The sequence below is a fragment of the Clarias gariepinus genome, chromosome 28 (assembly GCF_024256425.1).
Source record: "Clarias gariepinus isolate MV-2021 ecotype Netherlands chromosome 28, CGAR_prim_01v2, whole genome shotgun sequence".
Taxonomy (NCBI): domain Eukaryota; kingdom Metazoa; phylum Chordata; class Actinopteri; order Siluriformes; family Clariidae; genus Clarias; species Clarias gariepinus.
This window is the reverse complement of record NC_071127.1, coordinates 20313997-20327596: the sequence shown is the minus strand read 5'-3', so window position 1 is coordinate 20327596 and position 13600 is coordinate 20313997. Positions and strand designations below refer to the sequence as shown.

Here is a 13600-nt window from a genome sequence, read left to right as displayed (position 1 = left end):
ATTAACAAAACAAACGAAAAAACATAAAACAAAACATAAACAAAGGAAGTTGGCTTTATGCTGGAGCATTCTGTTACAAACAGAACATTCTCAACAGACTAGGAAGTCAGACTAGGGGCTTGAACAGACTAAGACAGACTGGGAGACAAGACAGGCTGGGAGTCAAGACAGACTGGGAGACACATCAACCTGGAGGGACACAGACAAGGAAACATACAAAGAGACACACAGACAAAGAGTCAAACCAACAGCACAGATACTTTGCAAGACAGATGCAAACTTAACGAAACAGCTCTACAAAAAAATGCCAACTAAAACAGAACAAAATAACACAAAAACAAATGTCCACTTCATATAACCAATGCTAGACAACCAACAGAACATAAACACCCTATTGATAATCAAACTAATGAGTCATCTCGGTTCAGGTGAGTGCTCCCATTACCTGACCAAGGTGCATTCTGGGTAATGCAGTCCAGTAAACAAAAACACAAAACGAGTCTCTGAGCACAAGGCGCCCTCTAGGGGTTAACCCTGACAGGAATATTAATAATATTTTTTTTAAAAGACTGTGTTACTTAAAAAAAAAAAAAAAGGGGGCTTCTAAAAAATTAATACTGTAATAATAACAAATAATAATCATCATAAATAATCATCATAATAAAATAATAATTATAATAATACCTAAACTACAGCGGCGCTCCCTTGTCATTAATAAATTTGTAAACTATGGATAAACATTATGCAAAACCTAATTGTAGGTTATTACTTTTAATCAGCATTAATGGTAATTCTCAAGTCTGTATATGAAGCGTAAGCAGAGATATTTTGTTTTTAAAATTAATTAGTCCACATTTAGGCGGTGTAGTGGTTAGCACTGTCGCCTTGCACCTCCATGGTCCGGGTTCGATTCCCATCTCTGTGTGCATGGAGTTTGCATGTTCTCCCCGTGCTTAGTGGGTTTCCTTCGGGTACTCTGGATTGGCACCCTGTCCAGGGTGTACCCCGCCTTGTGCCCTAACTCTCCTGTGATAGGCTCGAGGTCCCCGCGACCCTTAAAACAGGATAAATCTGTATAGATGATGAGTAAGTGAGTGAGTAGTACACAATTATTTACTGTGTCATGTGCCTTGACTGACGTGTGAGATATCACATGTAGGAGGAGGATTATTTAAATGGACCTTAAAATAATAATGGGAATAATAGCACAATATGAATAAAACTTATCATGCAACCACCTCAGTCAAAACAGTCTGACCTGACCTGACCCGATCCGAATGAATGTTCAGTGGGACTGGAAGTGGAAGTGTAAACCTAGGTAAATGTTATCCATGTGGGAACTTGATCTGATCATTGCTCACTAATCTGAATTGTTTTTTTGGTCCCACAATGTTAATGAGTTTCAGGGAACGAACTTTAGCTTCTGTTATTGTAAACTTTATAAGAACAACACCACAACCTCCCTCCACCCCCCCCCCCCCCTTCCAGGACAGTTGGTGTACAATTATTTATTTATTTATTTATTTATTTAACAAATGACACATTTGTTAACACATTTTTTAATAGAGTATCCATGAGACACACCTACTGAATAATGAGATAATATTGTCTTTTAAAAAAGCATGCTCGTTTGTCTATTATATTACGAGTCTTAAGTGAAGATTATGCAAAGCACCTGGTGAACAGGTCAGTGTGAGTCAGCTGTTACTATAGAAATGACAACATATGCGGTTAATAAATCTGCGTAATGTAAACCTTTATATATTTATCACTTTTTGATTGTAAACACGGTGTCTTTTCTCTGATTATAGTTTATTAACAGGCTTTAAAATGGCAGAGACGCCATAAATATATATTTTTTCACTGTCTTCTCAGGGGCCTAGCGGTCCTCAGGGTGGAATTGGCTATCCCGGTCCCCGTGGAGTTAAGGTGTGACTTGTCTCTCTGTCTGCTGTTTCACTTTAAATGTTAGTAGATGAATATGGGAATAAATGTAAGTAAACCTTTTTCCCAGGGGATTCAAGGCATCCGTGGACTCAAGGGACATAAAGGAGAAAAGGTAGAGGAGCCGTCTCTGTGTTTAAGACAATGGGACACTTACTGAGAACATCTGATTCTGTAACTGCCCACTATGTTACATGCTGTAGCTATAGATGTATATGTAATGAGTGTGCTATATGTCATCCTTAGGGAGAAGATGGGTTTTCAGGAATCAAGGGAGATTTTGGTCCTAAAGGAGACAAGGTAATCACCACAACCTTCTCAAGAAGGAACGATACTCACTATTGCATTTGTTAGAGAACTAATCCATTTAAAAAATGTTGGGGATTTATTTTTCTGCCTGTATGAATAGGGAGAGGTAGGAGTACCAGGCCTTAGAGGAGAGGATGGGCCTGAGGGTCCAAAAGGGCGTGTTGGACCTCCTGGAGACAACGGACCGCTTGGCCTAGTTGGAGAGAAGGTAAGTTTGTCAAAACTGCACTATAATGCATTAACTGCATTATTATTATTATTATTATTATTATTATTATTATTATTATTATTATGATTATACTGAAAAAGCTCCATTGTTTAGGGTAAACTTGGTGTACCTGGTCTACCTGGTTATCCTGGAAGACAAGGACCTAAGGTAAAATCTACCTCTGTACTTCACAGTTTCATTTCATATTTTTTTTTCATCTGGCTTAATGTATTGCATTTATACTTGAGGCAGGTGAATTTATAGTCATTTACAAATTTTCTGCATTTTTCTAAGACATACATGTTCTTAAATACTTTTCACCTCTTTTTAAATGAACAATAAAGTACAAAAAACATATAAGTTCTTGTTATGATGTTGTACAGATGGACGGTTAATGACAGCGTTGCCAGGGTTAAGATTATCACATCAAATTATATCTGCAAATTGGAGTTAAGACAATTTGTAAATTGTGAACCATTTCTATTGTCAGATATTGTGTAAGTATTAAGTAAAGAAACAAAATAATGCCTGTATGTCAGAAATGCACACGCACCATGGTGACCTTCACAAATGGCAAGACAAATAAATGAATAAGAAAGGGTGCCAACACATGGTGGCTTAGTAGCCTCGCACCTCCAAGGTTAAGGGTTTCATTCCTGCCTCGGGTCAGTGTGCGTGAACTGGGACCATGTCCAGGATGTCCCCTGCCTGGTGTCTGTAGCTTCCTGGGATCGCCGCCAGGCCCCCTGTCTCTATAAGCGCCATAGAAAATAGATGAATGAATAAATATGTGTCTCCATTTCCCAATGCTCAGCTGGCTTTGGATAGTTTTCAGGTATTTTTTCATTTATTATTATTAAAAATTTTGCCTAAATCTGGCAACTCTGGTTACCATTTATTAGCTTTTCTGTTTAAAATGTTGAAAAGAAAAGATTTTATCAAGCATTTAAACAAAGCTACATTTAAAATCATCTCAAAACGAGCTGATCGACTGTACGCTGGATAACTGTATCATCTCAGCTTGACGAATTTCACCCCCTAGTAGCGTAGAGCAGCAGGGACAGAATGCTTCATAATTTTTTTACATTCTTACTTAATTTGTAATTTTCAACACTGGAAAACACAAATTGGGAAAAGCCAGGTCTGCTCAGAGTCTTCTTTTATGTTTCAGGGCTCACTCGGTTTCCCAGGATTCCCTGGTGCAAATGGAGAGAAAGGTGCAAGGGTAAGCCTTACAGTGTTAAAGTCATTTTATTTCTAGAGGTCTAAAGCTGATTTAATATGATTCAATTTTATTAGTGTCCTTGAATTGTTTTAATTTTTAACTGAAACAATTTAATTTGAGTATTATTCTAGATTATCTATATAATTTTATTATCTGCAGGGTCTGATTGGGAAACCTGGACCAAGAGGACTGAGAGGACCAACGGTATGATTCTGTTCCTCTTTTCTATCCTGTTCTTTTTCTTTACTTTTTTTTTAATGTTCAAATATTAATAAAAGTATAGCAAATAATTATGCTTAATTTGCTATACATAAACAATGTTAAAAATTAGTACAAACGTTTTTGGAGAAACAGGATATTTGTCCTTTACCTGCTTCAGGCTTCGATTAGAGCTTTACAACCACAATAACAGTGATATCTGTGTGCACATTTAGGGGCCTAGAGGACAGAGAGGACCCCGTGGGTCTACTGGAAAACCGGGTGCTAAGGTACATGACTATGAGATTATTCTCTATATGTTACATCACTATATTAACGCACTGAACAACGAGATGATGATATTTTCAGGGGGGATCCGGGAGCGACGGCCCTCCTGGACCACCAGGCGAGAGGGTAGGGGTTTTGTTTGTTTATTAAATAATTTCCAAGGAGTTAAAATGATCCTCATGCAATGAATCTGACTTTGTGTGTTATGCACCATTTCAGGGTTTACCTGGAGCTCAAGGAGTAAATGGATTTCCAGGACCAAAGGGACCTCCTGTAAGAGAAATCTTTTCTGTTTAAATGATTAGAGATTGTAATTATGATTGAGGATGTAAATTTGAACCTTTAACTGCGAAGTTTTCATGACATGCACGATTTACAATTTCTTAACTGTAGCCTTACTGTAAGTTAGTTCAGCGGTTAAGCGGTTGCACTAATGATCAGAAGGTCAAAGGTTTAGAACACAGACTGTCTGAAAAGAACAGGACAAACCCTCCGTGACATCACCCATAGGTTTACTGAAGAGCCTCTGCAACTGGGCAGAGCGAATGGAGCCTGGCTGTTGTTTGGAACAGATGTTCCTTAATTGCCACCCACAAATTCGCAAGCTTAGCTTGAGCATTGCTAAATGCTAAGGTGGCTACATTAAATTTATATGCTAATGCATTAAATTGAAGTCTTTCATAGATGCCCTACACACTGTCTTGTGTGATGCACAACTCATACATTTCTTGTGGTAATTTAAATTACAATGATTCCAGTTGGCTGGTTAGCTAAAGTGATGCACAGCAAGCAGCAGCTGTCACTCAAAATGGGCCATGCCACTACTTGTGCATAACTTCATGGCTTACTTTTAACTTATAAGTTACATAAAATCCACCCCCCAGACAGTTATCTAGCTTTTGTACCAGGCTATAAACATATTTATTCCAGCTATAAAGTTGGACATTTTAACATGGGGCTCTATGAGGATCGACTCACTTTTTGTCCCAGTGGATATTTGAGGAAGTGCAGGTTTATTCCCTCCGCATTGGCTTAATTTGTCTGAACTCCAACACCACCAGCTACCACTGTTGGGCCCTTAAGCAGGGCCCTTCAACCCTCAACTGGCTTAACTGTATTATAATCGCTCTGGATAAGGGAGTCTATCCAAGGATTTCAGATTTGAAGTGCCATTAAATATTTGCCAGGTCCAAATTATCACTTGTCGATAATTCACAAAACACAAAAAGACATAGATCACAACGTGTTATACGTACTGCAGTTACTTTAAAAAACAGTGTAATCAAACAAAAAATATTGTTTTATGCAAAAGAACTAACTATAATCGGAGCTATAAAAGATTAATAGAGTCATTTTATTAAACTTCCCTGGAACTTATAAGAGAAAATTGACCTGTTTGGTGAGAGTTGCCGCAGATGGAAAGGAAGCATAGTTCTTGGTTAATAAGATGTTTTATACTGTCTTATTTTAACCATTATAAATATCAGGACTGATTGTTCATGCCCTGAGCACTGATAGCATTGTCATGTGGATCAGTATAAAAGAACAATCATTTCAGATCATATAAAATGCATCACTTGATATTAACTTGGTACTAATTATGCTTTTCGAATGTTTTTCTGTATAAAAAAATTTGTTTCTGTGTAAAAAAAATAACCTGTGACGTACAAAGGGACCTCCCGGGAAAGACGGACTGCCTGGACATCCTGGACAAAGAGGAGAAGTTGTAAGTATTTATTAGTTAAAAGCTCTATTTCTCTGCCAATAAACTATGCATATTTTCCTGTTACAAGCTCCTCAAGAATCTGTGTTCAGTTTTCTAAGTGAATGGCCTTTTTTTCATAGGGGTTCCAAGGCAAGCCAGGGCCTCCTGGGCCTCCTGGAGTTGTTGGACCTCAGGTAAGGTTTATTTAGCCTTTATGTACCTACCATTTATATTCTTATAGGTTTGTATTTAATTGTTTGCATGTATAATATTATAGAATGCAAATAAATATATTACTGTAAATTACTCAATGTATACATCTCAGTTATGAATAAATTATAAATCACACAGGGTTCTGGGTTTGATCTTGAGCTTGGGTTATTGTCTTTGGGAGAACTTTGTTCTGGGAGAACTTTGACAAAGGAGGGGTTTCTTACTGCAGCTGGACTGACAGACAGTAAATTTCAGTCTCTTCAGCTCATTGGTCGTTGCATAGTGACTGTCGAACTTTACCAAAAACACTTAAGAAAGGATTTTTTCTATTAGACATTAAACATCCTTTTTTGCAAAACAATGCAATTATGCCCCAGTAAACTGGCAAAAGGACACCTATGACTCACCTATGCCCAAAAGTACATGGACACCTATGACTCACCTATGCCCAAAAGTACATGGACACCTATGACTCACCTATGCCCATGGGGACTAAAGGCTAACCTGTCTGGTCCAATCCCACAGAAAAGCCAATGCAGCACAAATCACTAAAAACTTAATGGCTCCAAGCTACCCAGATCCCAATTTGATGGACCCTCATGGGATCCACCAGACAAAGAAGTCCGATTGATTGGGGCCCCACGCCACAACCCACAACACCCAAAAGATCCACTGCCAACGTCCTGATGACAGGGACCACAGTACTCCTCAAAGACCCTGTGGAGCCATGACCTGAAGGGGCAGATCTGCTGCGGAGACACGAGAACCCAAAACCTAGGTTGCTTTAAATTTATGGCTGGTCTGTGTATTTTAGACTATGGATACTGACAATCTCAGTATACTTTTGAATATACAAATTGTGTTATTCTTAACCACAAGACTCCTGGGCCTGTATTCACAAAGCTTCTTAGAATTCTCTTAGAGAGCTCCTATCTTAGCTTAAAACGTCCCAGCTGGGAGTCCTAGACTAAAAGTGATTTCGGAAACTTCTCAGAGCAACTCCGAGTATAGAAGGTACAGAAACCTTTATTTTAGTGGGGAGATGTGGTTGATCCTGCCGCTCGGGATGATGCAGCAATTCAAGGACTGTGATCTGTAATAAAAATAACTCTGTAAAGGTATTGAAATGTGCTCTTTGTAAAAATGGAATATACAGTATGATAATATATTTTGTATATAAAGAAATTGTATAATCATGACTACAGGCTACTTTATGTGAAGTTTCTGTTATAAGCTAAATACCTTAAAGTTAATTAAAACAGCCAAATGTTGAAAATGTGTCTACTTTTAAAGCAACCAACTTCCATGCAGTAGTTACTATATTTAAGTTCTTACATTAATTTATCATACGGATTTTAGTACTCGTAATCCATTTTAGATTGATGGGGAAAAAATGGCTCCCCTTTTACCAATTTACATGATGGCAGAAAAGTTTATTAGTTGCACTTTTGGATGGTATGTAGCCAACAATCCAAGAGAGATGGAGTGAAGTAAAACAACAGGAAAAACAAACTGGACAGAAGAGCAATGTTTACTTTTAGCTTTACGTTCAGTGTTTGGAGAATATTTCTTCTTTCTGCCATTTTGTCCTCTGCTATAGAAACTCTTAAGCCTCCTAAAAGTCTTCCTCACTACTCTTAAACTTTTTTACCGTAGGAGTTGTTTTTAGGCCTAAGAAGCTTTGTGAATACGGGCCCTGATCTCCTGATTGGAAGATCCTCCTTTAGAAGAGACAATCGAGATGTTTGGATTATTCAGGGGTTATTTCATAATGTACCATATGAAATGTAAATAAAGGTATAACATGTAAATGTATTTAAAGTGAGCAAATAAGAACATGATGGAATTGTGGTCATCCAGAAACCATTGACATTTTGTTTAGTTTTTTATAATGTTTCCCCAAACCAAACAAATTTGACATTTCTAAAAATTATAACTCATGTTTACAAACTGGTTTAGAGACGAGCATGGTTGTAAATAAAATCTCTTTGTCATCCAGTATTATAGAGAAAGATAAATTATTGTAGTGAATCAGTGAAACCTTTCTGCTAAGGACTAGGATATTTTAGGCTAAATCCGGTCGGAGGATAAGAACACACCCAACTCAACACAGAAAGACTGAGTCAGTGTTTTGCACTTGCTATATCAGTCTCCAGATTTTAACCATGTTAAATAGTTGTGGTTAGAATTGAGGGCAACTTCTACATCTGCACTCTAAATATAAAGAAGCCTGAAATATTGTAGATGGAGGGGTGCTGGAAGATGCCCAACAGTGTGTTTAACATTGTTAGACACTATAGAAATAGATTTGTTGTTGTACCAAAGCTGCATTAAACATATTTTCCTTAGGTTTCCAGAAATTGTAAAATCTGTTACAGATTTACTACTACACTACTACTGTTACTACTACACAATCTCCAAATATTTTATAAGAATATCACTATTTGGAGGTCCTCAGTTTTAGGGCGACAATAACTCTAAACTCTCTAAACTTTGCATTCTGGTTTCAAGGTCATGCTATCAGGTTATCTGATTAGCAACAGAGATAGGTACAGTTGTGTTCAAAATAATAGCAGTGTGTTGTAAAAAGTGAGTAAAGCTCCATATCCATATAATAACTTTTAATTTAAATCACATAAATGCATTGGACCCCTGCACATTCTATTCTAAATCACAACATGAAGAAAATGTGCTAAATGTATTATTAGTTTAATGTAAGTGAAGAAAAACTAATATTAGTCTGTTCAAAAAAATCATAGTGTCATCACTCATCTTTACAAATTGATGAATTTACAGTTTAAACAGAAATGCTTGAAGTTTAATCTTCCTTGTGAATCTCTGAACTAATATTTAGTTGTATAACCTGCTGTCTGAGAACTGCTTCACATCTGTGACAATCGTACTACACGCCACAATTCCTCTGTGTTTCTTGGTTTTGCCTCAGAAACAGCATTTTTAATGTCAGGCCACAACTTTTCTATTGGATTAGGGTCTGGGGATCGGGCTGGACACTCCATAACGTCAATTTTGTTGGTCTGGAACCAAAATGCTGCTGGCTTACCGGTGTGTTTGGGGTCGTTGTCTTGTTGAAACACCCATTTCAAGCGCATTTCCTATTCAGCATAAGGCAACGTGACCTCTTTAAGTATTCTGATGGACTCAAATTGATCCATGATCCCTGAAATGTGATAAATAAGCCCAACACCATAGTACGAGAAGCTTCCCCATATCATGATGCTTGTGTCTCCATGCTTCACCGTCTTCACAGTGTACTGTGGCTTGAATTCAGTGTTTGGGGGCCTGACAAACTGTCTGCGGCCTCGAGACCCAAAAAGGACAATCTTCCTTTTATCAGTCCACAAAATACTGCACCATTTCTCTTTAGGCCAGTCAATGTGTTCTTTGGTAAACTGTAACCTCTTCAGCATGTGTCTTTTTCCAACAATGGGACTTTGCGGGGCTTCTTGCTGATAGCTTGGCTTCACATAGCCGTCTTCTAATAGTAACAGTACAGGTGACTTTAGGTGTTCTTTGCCATGCTGGAACTGATCATTGAGTGATCAGTCTTTGCCAATTTTATTATTCTTCGATCCATTTGAATGGTAGTTCCGTTTTCTTTCACATCCTTCTGGTTTTGATCTCCATTGCACAGGACAACCTTTTCTGCATTTATCCTTAAATAAGGGGAACTTGTTTGACGTCTGTTTTTTCTGAATAATTTACCTCTCTAATTGAACTCCACACTGCTATTTTTTTGAACAGGGTAATATTTGTTTTTCTTCACTTACATTAAACTAATAATCCATTCGGCACATTTTTTTTCATGTTGTGATTCAGAATAGAACGTGCAGGTGTCCAATGCATTTATGTGATTTAAATTAAAAGTTATTATATGGATATGGAGCTTTACTCACTTTTTTCAACACACTGCTATTATTTTGAACACCACTGTATGTGTGCTGCAGCAAACAGTGCCATAAGTGGAGAGTGACAGTTATTCATGGAACTTCCTTACCTGAAATCACACATGGAACTTGAACTAATAGTTCAAAATGCAAAATAAAATAGAAGTGGTCAGTAAACATTGGGTGTTTACTACTTGTTAGGCTTTTCTTTCTCTCAGCCAAATGTCTCCTTAGTTTGGTAGGAAATACATTAAGATGCTTAAAATTATTTGTAGCTTTGGTTTCCCTAGTGTCTCAAGTTCCCAGTTTATCAGTTCAGTTTACATACTGTAGTACTGAAGTCCACAACATCTACCACACCTTCACAGTCTACTACTACAGATTTAGCCAGTTGTTTGCCAACGTATCCCGGCTCAAAGTCTTTGTCCTGTCTGTAAAACATTTTGGGCAGTGAGCTGTTTGTCTGTTACGAACAGATAAACTGCCTACCTCTATAGGTATTCCAAATGACGCACCTCCTTTGCCAGGTCCATGCTTGCTGCATGATGATTACAGCTCTCAGACTCAGAGGGTGAGAGGGTGATAGCAAGGGTGTAGGCACTGCAAGAGGGCCGGACCCTCAAATGAAAAAAGGATGATTTGCACGAACAGTGGGTAATCAACCGTGAAAGGTTGGCTTGAGATTGGGATTCCTGGAAGGCTATCTGTCAATGGTGTGGTTTTACATCCTTTAATCAGTTTTATATAATGTTGGAAAATGTAGACAGACTGTTAAAGTTTGACTGTGAACAAAGTCAGTGTTCATATCGTGCCCCGTCTACAGTAATTCTACAGAACTGTAATCTTATTGGGTCAAACATACATATACCTGTACAGTAAGTGTAACTAATAATAGGCCTTTATAGCCCAACTCTGCTGACACTGCTGTCCCTGGTGGTCATGTTGCACCACAACACTTTTTTGTATTATGATTTGTCATCATTCTCTTTTGTAGGTATGTCTTGCCACCATTGAGTCATATTACTGTTTCATATCTCTTATTGTTCTTTGTGTATCTAGGGTCCTTCTGGAGAGACAGGTCCATTGGGAGAGCGGGGTCACTCCGGACCCCCTGGACCACCAGGTGAGCAAGGCCTTCCTGGCCCTTCTGGTAAGGAAGGAACCAAAGGAGATCCTGGTCCCCCTGGTGGACCAGGAAAAGATGGACCTCCTGGATTGAGAGGCTTTCCTGGAGAAAGAGGACTGCCCGGAACACCAGTAAGGACAAAGTGTTAAGAGGAATCATATACTGTAACCCTGTCTCAGATTTGCTTTATTTATCATGATTGCAAAATGCTGCTTTTATGATCAGTTCAGAACTTTGAGACTGCATGACATCTGAATATGTAGTAGATGTCTTCATAAGTTATTTTTTCTCTTAATAGGGTGGTGGAGGACTGAAAGGAAATGAAGGCCCAGCAGGACCTCCTGGACCAGCTGTTAGTATTTAAAATCACAGAAGAAAAAATTTCATGAATTACATTTATGTCAGCGTCTCTAAACTAAATTGTTATGTAGGGATCGCCAGGTGAGAGGGGTTCTGAAGGCACAGCTGGTCCCATCGGCCCCCCTGGAAGACCTGGACCTCAGGGACCCCCTGGAGCTGCAGGAGAGAAAGGAGTGGCTGTGAGTCTCTAGCTCAGATTTACTAAAAATATGAACATTTTAATAAACTTAACATAAAGTGGTGACGTAATTTTATGTTCCAGGGAGAGAAAGGTCCAGTTGGCCCATCTGGTCGTGATGGTGTTCAAGGCCCAGTTGGGCTTCCAGGTCCTGCTGGACCTCTCGGTGTTCCAGGAGAGGATGGTGACAAAGTCAGAACCAATTTACCTCTACTCATAATCAGAAGATTAATCCCTGGTTCAGTTCAGTGGCAGTTTTTGCTTAAATTAATTTGATTTAACTTTTGACAGGGTGAGGTTGGAGAGCATGGGCATAAGGGTGCAAAGGGAGCCAAGGGAGAACATGTAAGTGGATATACTTACTGCAAAAGGTTTTTATTGTTTATTTGAATTGTTTATTTCTATTATTATTATATTATTATTTTAATTCTATAGTGTGGAAGTCCATAGAATGCTTCATACATATTTAAGTGAAACCTGCTTGTTAGTTTGCCCTTAGATTTTAGATTTAGTATACAGTATTTCATATAATTGCTGCTTGCTCCACCATTGCCGGTTCCCAAGTGCCGGATGAGAAAGGAGGAGGGTTGGGCGCTGGGCCAGCAACCCGCCCCGTAAAAAACCTAACCGCTACGGAAATAACGAAAAAATGGCGGCGAATCTTTGCGAACGACCTGAGAGTTGTCGACCTCACATGGGCCGAAGCCGAAGCTGCGGCTGCTGATCGAACACAATGGAGAACACTCGTTGCCCTATGCACCGATCGGTGCGGGAGGCCTTAAAGTTAAAGTTAAAGTAAAGTTGCTTCTATCATTTTTTCCAATTTTGGGCATAGTGTATTCTAGAGTGGCATGGTGGTGTAGCGGTTAGCACTGTGGCCTCGGCCCTCTAGGAAGTTTGCATGCTTTTCCCATGTTTGGTGGGTTTCCTCTGGGAACTCTGATTTCCTCACATAGACCAAAGACATGGTGACCAGGCTAATTGGCGTTCCCAAATTCCTAGTGCTTGAGTGGATTGGCACCTAGTTCTGGGTGGGCCGTGCCTTATGCCCCAAGTTCCCTGGAATGAACTTCAGGCCACTCACTATCCTGTATACAATAAGCACTTTAGAGAATAAATGAAAGAGTAAGTAAGTGTATAAGTTTTGTTCATTTTTTAATAAGATGCATGTTTATTGACAGGGTCCACCTGGTCCACCTGGGACCATGGGTGGTGTTGGACAGCCTGGTGCTGCGGTAAGCAGAAATCTTTCCAATTCATCTCATTAATAATCTAACATTTATTTGTTTAATCATTACCCATTAGTAAACCCTACCCTACCGTGAGCTTTTGCCAGCATTATTAATTTTAAAAAAAAATTTCAGGGTGCTGATGGTGAACAGGGTGCCAGAGGTCAGCAGGGTGCATTCGGTGCTAAAGGAGATGAAGGAACGAGAGGATTTCCTGGTCCTCCAGGCCCTATTGGGCTACAGGTATTAACATACAGTACATATCAAGCTCACTCGCAGTCAGAGATTTTTACCTTACAGAAATGCAACTCTAATATATTTATATGAATTTTAAAATATAGGGTTTGCCAGGCCCAGCAGGAGAGAAGGGGGAAACGGGAGATGTTGGACCACTGGTAAGTTTTAAGAATTTCTGTGTGCTGTGATAAAAATTAGACATGAGCGTATGAATCGATAAACACTGCTTTGTTGCAGTATTCACGTATTTGAACATTTCCACATCCCAGACTTATTCCCATAGAACTTTGTTGATCAATTTGGGTTTTGTGATCTACCTTTTAGGGTCCTCCTGGACCTCCTGGACCCCGAGGCCCAGCAGGTCCTAACGGTGCTGATGTGAGTAATTTAATCAGTTATATTACATTATAAACTACAGCGTATCATTAGTCTATAACAGTATAAAAGGAGCTTTAATGATTTTTTTCTTTTAAAT

General features: G+C 38.9%; 2 protein-coding genes across 4 annotated transcripts in view; both read left to right on the top strand.

The window, feature by feature from the left end:
- Window positions 1-13600, top strand: part of LOC128516134 (histone H3-like) — a 575451-nt gene that overhangs the window by 111869 nt on the left and 449982 nt on the right. The gene's annotated exons all lie outside the window — the stretch shown is intronic.
- The window catches only part of col11a2 (collagen, type XI, alpha 2), a 54474-nt gene that overhangs the window by 33050 nt on the left and 7824 nt on the right, over window positions 1-13600 (top strand). For all 3 annotated transcript variants that reach the window (XM_053490416.1, XM_053490418.1, XM_053490417.1), the window contains 21 exons: window positions 1876-1929; window positions 2015-2059; window positions 2191-2244; window positions 2354-2461; window positions 2576-2629; window positions 3633-3686; window positions 3846-3890; window positions 4121-4174; window positions 4254-4298; window positions 4392-4445; window positions 5845-5898; window positions 6018-6071; window positions 11055-11252; window positions 11420-11473; window positions 11553-11660; window positions 11744-11851; window positions 11951-12004; window positions 12841-12894; window positions 13024-13131; window positions 13230-13283; window positions 13450-13503. In XM_053490416.1, the coding sequence (XP_053346391.1) occupies window positions 1876-1929; window positions 2015-2059; window positions 2191-2244; window positions 2354-2461; window positions 2576-2629; window positions 3633-3686; window positions 3846-3890; window positions 4121-4174; window positions 4254-4298; window positions 4392-4445; window positions 5845-5898; window positions 6018-6071; window positions 11055-11252; window positions 11420-11473; window positions 11553-11660; window positions 11744-11851; window positions 11951-12004; window positions 12841-12894; window positions 13024-13131; window positions 13230-13283; window positions 13450-13503 (1467 nt within the window). The remainder of the gene's footprint in view (window positions 1-1875; window positions 1930-2014; window positions 2060-2190; window positions 2245-2353; window positions 2462-2575; window positions 2630-3632; window positions 3687-3845; window positions 3891-4120; window positions 4175-4253; window positions 4299-4391; window positions 4446-5844; window positions 5899-6017; window positions 6072-11054; window positions 11253-11419; window positions 11474-11552; window positions 11661-11743; window positions 11852-11950; window positions 12005-12840; window positions 12895-13023; window positions 13132-13229; window positions 13284-13449; window positions 13504-13600) is intronic.